The 14,816-nt window shown below is 39.1% G+C and overlaps 1 protein-coding gene across 9 annotated transcripts in view; it reads left to right on the forward strand.

The window, feature by feature from the left end:
• The window catches only part of LOC108556082 (nuclear receptor coactivator 2), a 220,903-nt gene that overhangs the window by 161,635 nt on the left and 44,452 nt on the right, over positions 1–14,816 (forward strand). For 8 of the 9 annotated variants that reach the window (XM_017912056.1, XM_017896792.1, XM_017896710.1 and 5 more), the window contains one exon: positions 4,733–4,840. In XM_017912056.1, the coding sequence (XP_017767545.1) occupies positions 4,733–4,840 (108 nt within the window). Of the gene's footprint in view, positions 1–4,732; positions 4,841–14,816 lie in introns of those variants that run through there. The other variant, XM_017896953.1, reaches the window with a different exon arrangement.

Genomic DNA, 14,816 nt, shown 5'->3' on the forward strand with positions numbered 1-14,816 from the left:
CCCCCCCCCCTTTTTTTTATTCCGTTCTGTGTACTTTTTAGAAACACAAGGTGTATTTGTCGACAGAGGTACCTGTTATAACGTAAGCGTATAGAATGTCGAAGTTGACTTTCACAGGGTGGTAATCGTTTCGTTCCTTTTACCTTGTCCCTCTAATAATTCGAAAATTTTTTCCAAATGCTCGTATAATAGTTTCACGACCGTTTAGATAAAAATAAACTCGAGGGAATTTTACCCAAGCGAAAATGAAAATATTCGGATAAAATTTTTACGATAATTAACTCGCTTTTCTGAGTTGCATAAATTTGAAAAAACATGTGTCTCCATTTAGGAGGCAGATTTCTCGGGAATTAATCCTCGAGGAAGCAAATCGAATGTAAATTTGCATATTTGCTGAGAGCAGCCATCTTTTTTATCCGGGTTAATTATGTTCTTAACCCTTTACACTGGACGACTTTTTCGTTACAGAAAAATAGTAATTCGACGATTTTCTGTCATAGAGTCGACGATATTTTTCAAATGGTAAATGAGAAATTATATGCAAATTAAGACGTAGAATTATTTTTCTTAAATGGTTACTGAGAGTCACCCCTCGAGTGCAAAGAGTTAATATTTTACTCGTCAATAATTTGATACGTGTGCTATGGCATAACGCGGAGGCACTATTTACAGAAGGACATAATTTACAAGATTGCTATGCTTACCTCTTTCCCGTCGAATTATATATTCTTGTCTTATCGGTTCTATCTCCGTCGATACCTTTTCTGCACGACCATAAGATACCGAAGTTTATTAAACGTTTATTCAAAGAAATGAAGTTATCACAGTAACGCGCTACCGTCACAGCCTATTTATCATTCGCCTTTATTATCTTTTTTTCCTCTTTTATTCTCCTTTTTTCTTTTTCTTTCTTCCTCTACAAACTACAAAGTGATTTTTACAGTCGTATGAAAATAGTTGTAAGTGAACGTGTATGAAATATCTCGATCCGTGGTACCGGAGTCAGAATTAAGCAATTAATTTCGATTAATTAAATAAATTAAAAGCCCCACCGTGATCGTTGCATATTCATTTGGCCGATTGGATTTACCCAAAATTCGACGTCTCTGCACGATGTGCCGTTCGAAAATAATTCCGCGGGACGCGACTCGCGCCAAGGCTCATTATCGACGATATATTTTTAACGAGAATCTTAGACGTCAAAGCGCGGAATTATTAACGTCCGCGTAATTAACGTTCGGAAAGTTGGCGCGGGAAAAAAAAAAAAAAAAAAGGAAAAAAAAAGAGAAAATGAAAAATCAAAATATCTAAAAATAATGCAATAGCAAAGTGCGTTACTGCAATCACGCGCATCGTTCAATCAATTCGGCAACGGAACTATAGAAAATCGGTGAAATTATTTTTATACGTTGAAATATGAGGCGAGAAACGTAATGGACGCTTGAAGTATAACGATATCGATGAAATAGGTAGAAAAGCGAAAGAGGGGTTCGAAATCTGATGCAGAAAGGTATGGAATGTGCGGAGAAGGAATACAAAATAGAGAAAAAAGCAATGGAATAAAATAAATAAAAATAAAAAGATATAGAAAGGGAAATGATCTGCACATGGTTGGTGCTCGTCATCCGATTTCATAGCGTGATCGAACCATGCGAATCGCGTCGCGATCTGACCCCCCCTGACTTTTATCGATATCGTGCATCGCGAGTCGCGGAGGGAAATTTTGCGTAGGTAGACCCGCGAACGCAACTAAGCGTGTAATGCGTACCTATCTGCGTTCTATCAGCAATACGTTTGCTCGTTTTGCAGTTGCCTTCTCGGCTATTGCCTACTTACCGTTCGCAGACTAATACCTCCGGATCGTTTCGTTTCATCAAATCAAAAACAAATTATCACCGCCTGTTAGAACCGCCTTTTCTAATTACTCGTTACGCTGATCGGTTATCGCGGTACCGCGAGGCGATACCGATTACTGTACCGCCGCGGACCAGGCCCCCCGTCTTTTTTCAAATTTTCTTCCTCCTTTTCTTCCTCCTTTTATTTTTCTCTCCGTTTGCAATCGACGTTAAATATCGGCCGCGATTTGTCGAGCATTCCACGGGACGGTAATTTTTTTAATTGTCCATCAGCGGTCTCTCGGGTCCCGCGGTGTTAATACCGTGAAAACGATGAATTATTATGCGCAAGATGACGGTAGGCGCGAGGTGGTGCCGCTATCGTGATTTATTCCTCGTTTCTGATTTTAATGACGGATACTTTGTTAGGTTTTGTAGGCGATTAAATGTTGACTCGCGGCGAGATTGTTTGTGTTGGATCAACGATAGCAGATAAGGTGGTAGAATTTATTAAGTGCTCGCGAGGATTCTATGTGGAATTTGTCGTTTGTCTCTTTCCTGGCTTATCCGATCAGTGCCATGTGTTCATTAACCGTGACTCGAAGTATGATCGTTCGCGATTGAAATTAACACGCGTAGAATTGGATTACTGGATTTTTTTTATCGTTTTTCCTTGTTGTCGCGCGTAGAACGAATTATTAATATTTATATACGAGGCTCCGTTACTTGCTGTACCCTTTTGAAATTCTTAACAGTAACAGTAATTACATTCGCGTAATTAATTATACAATTTTTCCTTACGTCATCGAATTTCAAGATAGATTATTAATAACTTAATCTTCCTAGATTATTAATAACGATTGCATTTTTGTCGAAAAATCGATAAAATTATGTGGCGATTTGGAAGAGAGGAAAAAGAGAGAAGGGGACATAGGAAATGGCGAATCGACGTGTTTTTCCCAGAAAATTCTTAACGTCGATCCACGTCCTCCTTTAACCGAAATTATGCGCTCGTGGGATCTCGCATACGGATCGGCCGGCTGAAAAAGAAATTCGGGAACGGGGGAAAGGAATGAAAAAAACAGGAATTCCAGGAATATCCCGGTGAATTATTTATCAGGCGTGTAGCGAGTGAAATATTGAAATAAGTGCACGCGACGATGAATTCGCGTTTTATGGACATGGGGTGGTTGCATCTGTTGGTTCGGGTCGGCCGTGTATCCTTGACCATAATTGTCCCGCGTCCCTTCGTACGCATCGCGAATTCCGCCAGACATTACAATGCGACACGCGATAGGACATGTCTCACGTGTCGATAAACGAACGCGTAAAGTGCACACGCACCGTGCACGGCCCGCTGTGACCATCCTTCGTCGTGGTACCAGAAAAAGAATGCACGAGGGAAAGAAAGGCAAAATCAAAATGAAAACTTAGGTTTTGCATTAACCGTGATGAAAAGTTCATGTGCGATTATCTAATGATCTAAAATTACGGTAAAACGTGAAATGTTATAATATAAGCAAGGATCGCGTGGGGATAAGTCTGGTATGAAATAAAAATAGGAAAAAGATAAGAATTAAAATTTTTGTTTGTCATCGGGGAAAAATAATGGAAGGACGAATGCGTTGTGCGTTTGGCCATTGAGATTGCGTTAGTAATTATTACCGATAGTTCTCACCGGAATTAAAGTCATATTTTTATAACGAACCTTTTTCTTTATATTTTTCTGTATTCAAAAATGTAAGGCACTGTGCCGATTTTCTATTGCGAAATATCGAAATAAAAATCTTTTTCCGATTCTCTCGCTTTGACAATAGAACTACCTGTCTTTAATGCCGACCTAAACATAGCGGTTATAGATAATGATAATTTTAATGGTACGATGAAGATAAGTAAATATACTAATTACAGTTCTACCATTAATACGAGTCGACATTAATTTCTTTAAAAACAGCTATATATTATGAAAAGGCAAAAGGAAAAATTAAACAATAAGTAGTGGAAATAAAAATTCGCTACGTTTATGTATTGCATCCCTTAGCGATCTTTCGAAACAAATTTAGAGTTGGTCTAAGCCGAAAGTAAACGTTTTCGAAAATTTTCGAATAACACGAGTTGGTCGAACGCGTGGACATAAAGCAATTACTGGTAGAGAAATACAGCGTGGCGAGCGAAATGTTGCGAAAATTGCCAGCTATTTGGCAATTACGCGGTGGCGAGGGACGGAGCTTGAAAAATTTCTCACGTACTTAATTACGTTTCTGAAAGTGCTTTAAGAGATGCTCATTTTTGCGGATTCCTATAGCGGTTTTTGCCCGCTGCTAATGTTTCGGGCTGTTAGATCTCGTTTCGCCGAGGAAATGGGACAGGGGTTGTAGGATAATTGGGAAATGATGGGTACAATTAAGAATGGATTATGGTCGGTTGTTTGACCCGGTGGAAAGGATCGTTGAATTTTGAAAACGTTTAATTACGTTTTGGAGCAAGCGTACCCTTTTACCCGATTGCTGGAAATTTAGAGCCCCGAGATGCTGGATTTCCTTCAATTTCTTCGAGTTAAGCTGCTTTGGCGCGCTATGAAAGATTAACGATGGGTATTTCTGCTTGATAATGGCTAAGATAGATCAGCTTTGAGTAACGCGAAATTGAATTACGATTATTAGACGAAGGGGTACACAGGGACTCCCGGGGTAGTGACTACTGGAGGAATTAAGTACCGGTATTAAATATCGAATTGTGTAATTGAAATAGGGAAAAATTTTAGTAATTGGATGGGTACGATGTACACTGGTGTTTTGTGGTTAATTCGAGTGCAATATTTTAATTTTCGATATTATGTTATTATATATACAAGTATATTTTCGAACTATAATAATATACCGTTCTTTCTGTTACAGGCCTAGCCCGTGTGAACTACAGGACCCACTGTGGGTCAAAATGAGTGCGATTACTGGCAGCATCACCAAGAAGAGAAAGAAATCAGATGCCAAGCCTCAGTCGCAGATGTGAGTAGAAATTTGACTTATTGCATATATTTTTAGAATCGACGTGTGTTTATGTTCCTATGGTAATCTCGTGACACGTGCAATTAAATAGCCACCTATTATCGTAATGTCGGAAAGTATTGGCAATTTTTCATAAATTTTAATAAGGTGCTCGTTGCAGCCATTATTGCATTAGCATAATCGATAATTTAGTTCCATTAATCAATACTGAAAAAAGACTTAGAGAATAGCGGAATCTATAAATAGTCGAATTAGGTTAGGTTAGGTTATTCGGGAATAAACGACTCTGGCACTTTTTCCCCACATTTTTGCGAATTTTGGAATAAACTTTAGGGTTTCTTCGATAAGGATTCACGATTCGTTAATTTTACAAGGGAAACGTTATGCGCGAAGCATAGTAGCACGTGTGTTCGGATAATCGAGTAACTAGTATCGTTCGCTGCCTTGATATGAGAAATTAGTACGCAATTTTAAGTCACCGTGCATATCAATCACTCGAGAAGGCCGCAGGAAAAATAAAAGAATACGAAACGAGCATGTTCTGCTATCAATATCGTTATACCATCAGACCACCTAATGAGTCACACCGACGTATTTATACTAGCTCGTATACTGGCTAGATACTAGAGCAGTCAAATTACTCAGACCGTGCGAGTATATTCGGCTTCAGTTGCCAAAATGCGACCAAGTATCTCTCTTCGAGAAGCTAAACACCTCATTCGTACATTCTCGCTGCATCGGCCCCAAAAATCTGCCCTCGTTCTTATCTAACCGTACGAAGATCGTCAAGATCGTTTTAACACTCGATTTGTTCAATTTTTTTCCAATCGGATTTTAATTCTTCGAGAATTTTTCGATACTCTGCAATTAGAATTGCTTGAAAATTTAAATACGAACTTGTCCAAATTTTTCGAGTTCTCCATCGCGTTATATCTGTCGTTAAATTTTCTTTGAAAAATTCTTCAAGAATCTAGAAATTTCGGTATTCTTCGAAAAATGTTGTAATCACGAAACTGTAGAAAATATTCGAATACGATACTTTGTTTTATTCAATAGCAAAATGGAATTTCCTAGTGCTAGAAAGGAATTGCAAAATAATATGCGTCACTGGAATATTGCGTCGATCAACATCGTTTTTCTTACGATTACTTAATAAAATTCCAATTAATTTTATTTTTATCTTTCTCGCCGTTCTAACTGTCGTTAGTCTAACTTCGTTATTATTATTATCGGCGGTGTTTTCGTTATTAATATCACTCCTGTATCTAAACGTGGACCATAAATTTTGACAGTCGGCTAGAATTTTAAAACAACGAACGAAACTCAACGTGAAATAACCTGAAACTTACGATACTTACGAACCAGGGTGTACAGTTGGTGGAAACGATACAGCGAGGTCGTAAATTAAAACATTTAAGCGCGACACCGATCGACGTGGCCACACCCAGTGCCGTGTACGCCACATACAGAACACCTTGAATCTTAGACTACGAGACTCATTTGTAAATTCAAATCGTATACCACACAAATTTCTATTTAAACATTCTGCAGTAGAAGAAGTAATTTTCAATTGACACCTAGCGCGTCAGCCATATATTAGCGGTCAAAAGGAAAATACTAAGATTTTATGGATAGGTTTTACTAATCCGGTGATGGAAAAAAGAGAGAAAATTATTATAACAATAGTTATAACTATTACGCTATGAGAATTACTAGTGGTGGTATACAAATATTTTTAATAGACAGTGACGTATATTAACCCTTTGCACTCGACGATTTTTTGGCTAGAGAAGAGTAGAAATTCAAAGATTCCATACCAAAAAGCTGACGATGCTTTTTTTGAGCAGTAAATAAAGAATTGTATAATAACAGAATCTTAGAATTATTTGACTTGGATACTTCGTACACTGTTACATTACATTAAATTTGATATATTAATTAATATCGATCTTCCAAATTTTATGAAATGGTGACTAAAGCTCACCTCTCGATGGCAAAAGGTTAAAATGTGGGGAAACTGGGGTTTACTAGCTTCTATAACGCGTTAATATTTCCAAACTAATAGAGAAATATTTTTGGGGATCTCAATAACTAGGACCGAATTGATGATACAAAAGAAGAATTATTCAAAATGACGTTTATTTTTGCTATAACATATTTCAAAATCGTTAAAATCGGCGAGATATTCGATAATCGGAATAATTACAAAGTTCGCTGCAACTGAAACCCTCGAAATAGTATGCCACCCCACGGGTCTAAAATTTCTACTTCCTCCTCTCGAGCCGCATGAACTTCAACGGCTGACCAATTTTACGACCAGGCTGCATCGTCTCCGCCAAGCGTATATACTTCCTCTGCACCAGTCAGAACGTAAGCTCTGTCCCTTTCGGAAGCGTTCCTCGAGCGGCCATTAAAAATGAATCAGATTCGAAGCGAATCGAATGGAAGTTAATTTCGCGCGAGCAACGTCATCCGGGATTCATGGAAACGTCTTAATGATATCGCGTCCGACATCGCCGGATGTGAATCGAGAAGGTTTTAATAAAAAGTCGAATCAAAGCCATTGCATCCGCAGCTTTCGATCGATTCCTTTACCTCGGTTTGGTTGGCCCGGTTCATTTGGGTCAATGTCGGCGATTTAGGTTATTTCGATCGAGGTGTTATTTGAATCGGGTGATTTTTCTGGAACGGTGTCCTTTGGATCTTTGGCTCCTTTGAAATGGAGTCCTGTGGATCCGTGTCCTTTGGATCGATAATTACTTTGGAACGGTGTTCCTTGGATCGATAATTACTTTGGAACGGTGTTCCTTGGATCGATAATTACTTTGGAACGGTGTTCCTTGGATCAATGATTCTTTTGGGACGGTGTCTTTTGGATCCTTGGCTCCTTTGAAACGGTGTTCTTTGGATCGATGATCCCTTTGGAATGGTGTTCATAGGGTAGATAATTCCTTTGCAACGGTGTCCCTTGAATCGACGATTGCTTTGGAACGGTGTCCATTGGATCCTTGACTTCTTTGAATCTGTGTCCCCTGGATCCGTGTTCTTTGGAACGGTGTTCTTTGGATCCGTGTTTCTTGGATCGATGATTCCTTTGGAACGGTGTTCATAGGGTCGATAATTCCTTTGCAACGGTGTCCCTTGAATCGACGATTGCTTTGGAACGGTGTCCTTTGAATCCTTGACTTCTTTGAATCTGTGTCCCCTGGATCCGTGTTCTTTAGATCCGTGTTCCTTGGATCGATGATTCCTTTGGAACGGTGTTCATAGGGTCGATAATTCCTTTGCAACGGTGTCCCTTGGGTCGACGATTCTTTTGGATTCTTGGCTCCTTTGAGACGGTGTCCCCTGGATCCGTGTCCTTTGGAACGGTGTTCTTTGGATTCGTGTTCTTTGGAACGATGGTCTTTGATTTACAAACTCCTTTGAAGGTGGTGTTCTTTGGAATCCTGTCCTTTGAATCAGTGCTCTTTGGATTGATGACCTCTTTGGATCGATGACCTCTTTGGATCGATAATTCTTTTCGCGACTGTGTCCTTTGGACCAATTTCTCCGGATCGGTGTTTCTTTGCTTGCACGGATTTCAGTGAGGCCAGTCCATATGGATCTGTTGGCTGGATCGGGGGCGCGACGTTCCGCGCCGCGTGACGTGCGTTCCATCTATCGATTAGGCGAGCGTATTTCACGTCGCGTCTTGCTACGTCTTATGCCATCACGTTCCGCGTCTCGCAACTTCGAACTTTACGAGCCGCGTTCTTATTCTATTTTATTTTGCCTTGTCGCGCGCGGCATAAAGCTTCCTAGAAATTACTTAGGCGCGTTACGAAGCGGAAACTAAGATTTATCGTGGCGTTGCGAGAGCTCCTATATATACACGTGCTTTATGTCGAATATTTTTTCTTCCTTGTCGCTTTTTCATACACTGCGCAATTCGAGTTAGGCGTACATTTCACTTGTAATGCGTTACGATACGCTATCGTGCAATTTTGTTGGAACAACTTCAAAATTGTGCGAGGTGATATGTAGGTGACTGAAAGTAATCGTGGTTGAACATTATAATTGTAGTAAACGCTTAAATACTTAAACTATAAAGACTATACTATAAGAAAATTTGTTTTCCTGAAATTTTTATGGAAATTTATGTATCGAGTTATTTAAAAAAATACGGTATGCATAGATAATAATAATCAAAAGCAAATAGAATATTGAAATAGGGTATTCCATTTTTACTAGAACAAGAGTCACCGTTAATTTTCTCATAAATAGCTAAACCTGTGCATTTTAATATTTTAAAGTAGATTATTTATTATAAACTTGTGGAAAAGAGAAAGAAAAAGATAAGGTATTATTTTCGGATAAGAGGAATTCAAAATTGATCGATTATAGAAGATTCGTATTTTAAAGAGAAACGTTAGGCTTAATCGATGGAGAGCAAATGAAAGATATCTGACTTCCGCTGGACTGTTCAACCCTCTTTTACCAGATGGTCCATGGTCCCGCTAATATTTATGCCGTTCATTGCGAAACGCTTTTAATGGTAAGAAATTGAATACAGTACAGCCCTACAGATACTATTCGGAAGAATTTATCGCAGTAAAAGACGGGAAGTTTTTCGTAAAAGCGCTCGTGGAGCTACCTAATAGATGGCAAGAGTCACAGCCAGAAAGAAACAAGTGCATGCATTATTCAGTGAAATGCTAACTCTAAGAAGGTACGTTGCCTTTAAACTTTTCTTCAATTTCGCCTACGAACGTTTTCCAACCGCCCGATAGTTTGGAAACTGTCGTTAAATAGATAGAAGCAATTAGAATAGTCCGATTGCCCTAACAGCTCGATATCGTTTGACTTATACGAGTAATGTTTGTAACCTTGCATTCAAACTTTCCATTTCAATTTTAATAAAATGGCGTACAAATTCTTCCGTTATTACGAAAGGTGTTAATAATATCGATCAAAATGGCGCAACGAAGATAAATAAATTTACGTTAATTTTTATCAACTTTTTTATCAAATCATTTATGATTTTGGCTAATCGAAAAAATGAAAAATTTGAAGCAATTTCTTTGAACGTGTTTGGTTTATTTGATAAGCTATGAAAAATGTCACAAAAGCCATAAATTGATCGAAGAAATATACACGAGCATAGTCAGAAAAATTCCAGTTAGTTTATTATGCTCGTTTACATATTTTGATCAATTTGAAATTTTTCGAGCGGCTTGAGTAATTCTTAAAAAATCATTGGATTAAGTCAAACGATCGTCACTCGACGTATTTAAATTTTCGTCGAATTTGAATAACCGTTTAAGTAATTGCTCACACGACTTAATTCGTCTCGACCTATCTTAAGCTCTGAATATGTATCGCGTCTGCTACATAATACTTGTCCAGTTAATCATTCCTGCGCAATATCATTTTCTACGCGTGGAAATACGTCACGGATAGAAACTACCTTCGTTGTTCAGATCTAATTATCACGCGTAGCTACTCTTCCGTGCTTGCATCATGGCGACGCGCTCGTGGTAGCAAATTTCTTCGAACCTAAACCGACTATTTATTCGTTAAACTTTCACGACGATATCGTTTTCTATTTATCACCTTTATCGATTTATTTCATCGACGTCCTTCGGCGTTATTCAAATTCGGGGTAGCCATCTTTTCCCAAACGTCTGTCACCGTTTCGTACATCGCTAACCCGATATAGCTTAACATCGAACGCGGTATTCGGATTTATTTAAATTTCAAATGAATTTTCACGTATTCATTAAATTTTCACGTTAATATAGATCGCCATATTTATTTTCATTGATAGTCCGATGACGACATAGGGTGGTGTGTATTTACACCCGAGTTCAGAGGTGAATAATTGTGTCAAAAATTAGTACAGGAAGGTATCGATGGAAGAATAAGGAGATTTGGAAATAATAGAGATTTTTTTCTCTAAATTCCCCTAGATGGGATCCGAATAGACAGTAGTTAGTACAATAGCATAGTTACTCGCGAATCACGCGATGACAGAACGTCAAAATTTCGCATAAATTATAATCTTTATTCATTTACTTCATCGACGTCTTCCATTCAAATTTGAGGTAGCCAATTTTTCCAAATCACTATCGCGAATTATTGCTATTACATAGGTCTGTCATTAATCAAAACGATTGTCTCCATTTTTAGAATTTTTCCAAATTTTTCTTCCAAAATATTCGATCAACGTTTCAGCTCTGGTATTCGAAATAAATTTCTAGCTTTCGCTATACCGAGTGAACGAATGTTGCAAATGACTGGTTCATATATGTCGCTGACGGGACGTCAAAATTTCGCATAATTTATAATCTTTATTCATTTACTTCATCGACGTCCTTCATGCAAATTTAAGATAGCCATTTTTTCCAAATCACTATCGCGAATTGTTGCCATTACATAGGTCTGTCATTAGTCAAAGCGATTGTCTCTATTTTTAGAATTTTTCAAATTTTTCTTCCAAAATATTCGATAAATAAATTTCTAGCTTTCGCTATTCCGAGTGAACTAATGTGGCAATGTGTTGACTAATGACTGCTTCATATATGTCGCTGACAGAGTCTAGCTCATATCAGACGCGATAAAATATCGAATGGTATATAATATCGTTATATTATATAGGTTTATTCGTGCCTGACGCGACGAATAAACAGAGAGATTTATTCGGGATGCTATTTGTCGGAAATAGGAGAAAAAGACTGGATGGTTATCCCGTTGTAAACGGTAATCGCGGGAAAAGAAGCGGCAGAATGTCGTGTACCCTTATACACATCGCTCCGATCTATTTTTCTGCAACAGAGCAAAAGCAGCGTGTGTTTCTTGCTCGCTGTTAAATTCGTCTAATTGGTCGTAAACGAGTGCGTACGCTTCCGCGTTTTATTCCAGCCCTTTGCATATTCATCAGCCGCGTTATGTGCATAAAAGCGGCCGTAATTATCAGGCTAAACGCGATAAGTAAAGTGAATGTTTAACATGCAGCATGGGTCCATTTTAATTTGATACCTATCTAGTTCGTCGGGAAGTTAAATCATGCGTATCCGCTGCTCGTGTCAGTGTCGAACAGTGGTAGTTTACGAATTGATAGCGGCTCCGTGTGCCGCGAGTCGATAAAAGTGTCGGGATTCGTGGAAAAAGTGCACGAAATGAAAATTCTCCGTGAAATCGAGAATTAATTTCGCGATTAAATCGATTTATTAACGAATTTATCGTTAGCCCCGAGAAGCGTCGTTTAATTTCCTGTATAATTATCGCGTACGCGTATCATCTTTTATTTCCCTGCGATGATTATCTCTCGGCTGAAACGATCATATCGAGAAACATGATCTGCATATACTTTTACCGGTCACTGGGTAAAAGAATTTCACGTATTCCAGAGTATTTACTCGGAATAATCGTGCTTCTTCTCCGAGAGAGAGAGAGAGATTGGTCATACCGAATGAGAATCAAGAAAAATTAACGCGTAGTTAAATGTAATGCAGATAGATAATGATAATTAAAGTCGAGTAATGAACGTACGTTATGTTATTAGCTTTCTGTCTGAATAAAAATTAATATTAATTTTGGTAAAAGGAAGTACACTTAGTTACTGCGAAAATGAAATATCTGTAACAGGGAATTTTTACCTTCTTATCTAGGGAATTTTTACCTAGTGTTAGATATACCTTTGCGATAGAATAATTCGAATATTGTGATTTCAAATCGAAGAAAAAATTCGGGGGTTGAATTCGGCTTTGATATTCGAGTCCCCCAAAGAGGATTCGAAGTCAGTCGGTAAACGAAGGTTGAAGAGGATATATCTTCCATTTATGTTCCACTTGATTAAATCACAAACCACTGGCGAGAATTGTAAACAGCCGCCGTTGTTCTCTTTTTTCCATCATCAATATTCCAAATTTTTTTCTACGAATTTAAGTGAAATAAAAAAGAAAAACGATAATGAGACTTGAAAACTATGTTTCTTGATATCGCTGTGCCATAAGGATGCGAAACGAAGCAAGGTCTGTTCACTTGCAGCGATAATTCCGAACGTGAAAAGTAAAAAAGGAGCAAGAAAAGGGGAATAAACGTCAATGTTCCTTATACGTGTTCCGAAATGTTGCGAAGATTCTTATATCGATTCGTCTGAATCGAAAAGAAGAAAACGAAGTGACAGTGAAACGCCATTAAGTATCAACGTAATATCAGTCCGGCTTAAAAAAAGACGAACGCGAATAAAAGAGATAGAAAAAAATGAAATAACTTAAAAAATAATTACATCGTTTACTTCATCTCGCGACGATAAGCGTGCATCTAAAATGAGAGGAAAGAAAAAGAAGTAGCGATAAAGAGAGACGAAACGGGTATTTTTAGCTTGCTCCGTTCGAACCGCCGCTGTATTATCGAAATTATCATTTTCACGAATCCACGATGGAACCGTGATCGTTCCCCGGAGCAGTCCGGATAGCCGACAAATACGTTTTAGAAATGCATCAATCTCGGCGGCCGAAACGTCTACTTGACTGGACACTCGCGGAGATCTCAGCCGGGCGATTACAGTCGCGTGCAAAAACGAAAAAATCATCAATCATCCACGGTAGGGGCGAACGGTGTTTTGCCGATTTCTTCGCCATCGTCCGGATTAATTTATCGATGCCCCGGTTGCCGGCAAAAAATCCGCCGGTTTATCAAAAGTTCATATAACGAAATCCTCGCGGGGCCAGAGCGAACGCGGCCAAACCGAGCTACACTCGACATTAAACGCGTCCGACTGTGTTCCTCGGCGCAAAAAGAGAGATGATTGCGTGTGTTGCATCGCGTCCCTAATCGCGACCGTGACGAAAAGACTGGCCGAAAAAGGGTTGAATCGTAGACGGGGGAGTCCCTCGCGATCCGAGCTCCGCAAGGCCTCCCAGGCCCTCGTAGACCCTCTTAGATCTTCATAGGACTTCGTAGGCCTTCGTAGCACTTTGTAGACGCTCGTAGCTTCTCGTAGATTCCGGTAGAGCGAGCAAGATGGCGCGGACGCCATGCGGCCCGATGAGGCAACTCTCGATCGCATGGAAATGCGGCCTTAGCGAAGTGAGAGTCACTGTTCGAGCGCCGTGACGTCAGGCAAGGTCAACCGAACGTTTCAACGGGACTGAAGTTGATTCAGCATCTAGCAATTTTCTTTCTATGAAATTCGATGAGCGGACGACGCGAGAGTTTATTCGTTTTAACGGGGCTTCCCCCGGAAGTCCCGCCTTTCTGATTTGATTTTCTGCAATTTCTTCTTATTTTTCCCGCGTTTCCCGGCCAGAAGTCGTTCCTTCCGTTCGAAAATTGCCCCGAGCTTCGACGCGTACAATTAATCGGTGGACTCTTGAATTTAGGTCTGCGTTTGGGTTCGGGTCCGATCGAGTCTGTGGTTAATGCCGGACTTGCTATTGTTCTTGGCGATGGGCGGTCAGGCTGAATTCTCGGATACTAGAGCAGTTATTATTCGCAAGTTCCGACGATACCTCGAAAAATATACGATTTTTCAGGTTTACATCGAAATTAACGTATTTCTCTTTTTTTTCGATTTTATTATCTACTCAAGCTATTCTTCGAAAAGCCCACAAAGCCTATCTCTCTAGCCATGGACTCTAACCTCCAAAGTGCTACAAAAGGATTAATTTCATCGTCGTTAACGTTTCATTTCCCGTGGATAGAAATTTGCTATCGCAATCTTGGTAGTATAGAAATTGTAAAAATTGCAATTACTCGTATAAATACGACGATATTGCGTAATCGATCTTGCACGTTCTCAAACATCGCATTTACGATAATTTCTTCTGGTTCATATTGTACGTCGATAAAATTATTTTCGATGTTCCACGCTGGGACAGCAGCTCTTAAATCACACCGACTCGTTACCGTCGTTGATCTAACGAAATTACACCGTGACTAGAAACTTTTGACAGTCACTGCATATGCATATAACTATGTATACAACTCT

This window comes from Eufriesea mexicana, unplaced genomic scaffold (genome assembly GCF_001483705.2).
Source record: "Eufriesea mexicana isolate 0111107269 unplaced genomic scaffold, ASM148370v2 scaffold4744748300, whole genome shotgun sequence".
NCBI lineage: Eukaryota > Metazoa > Arthropoda > Insecta > Hymenoptera > Apidae > Eufriesea > Eufriesea mexicana.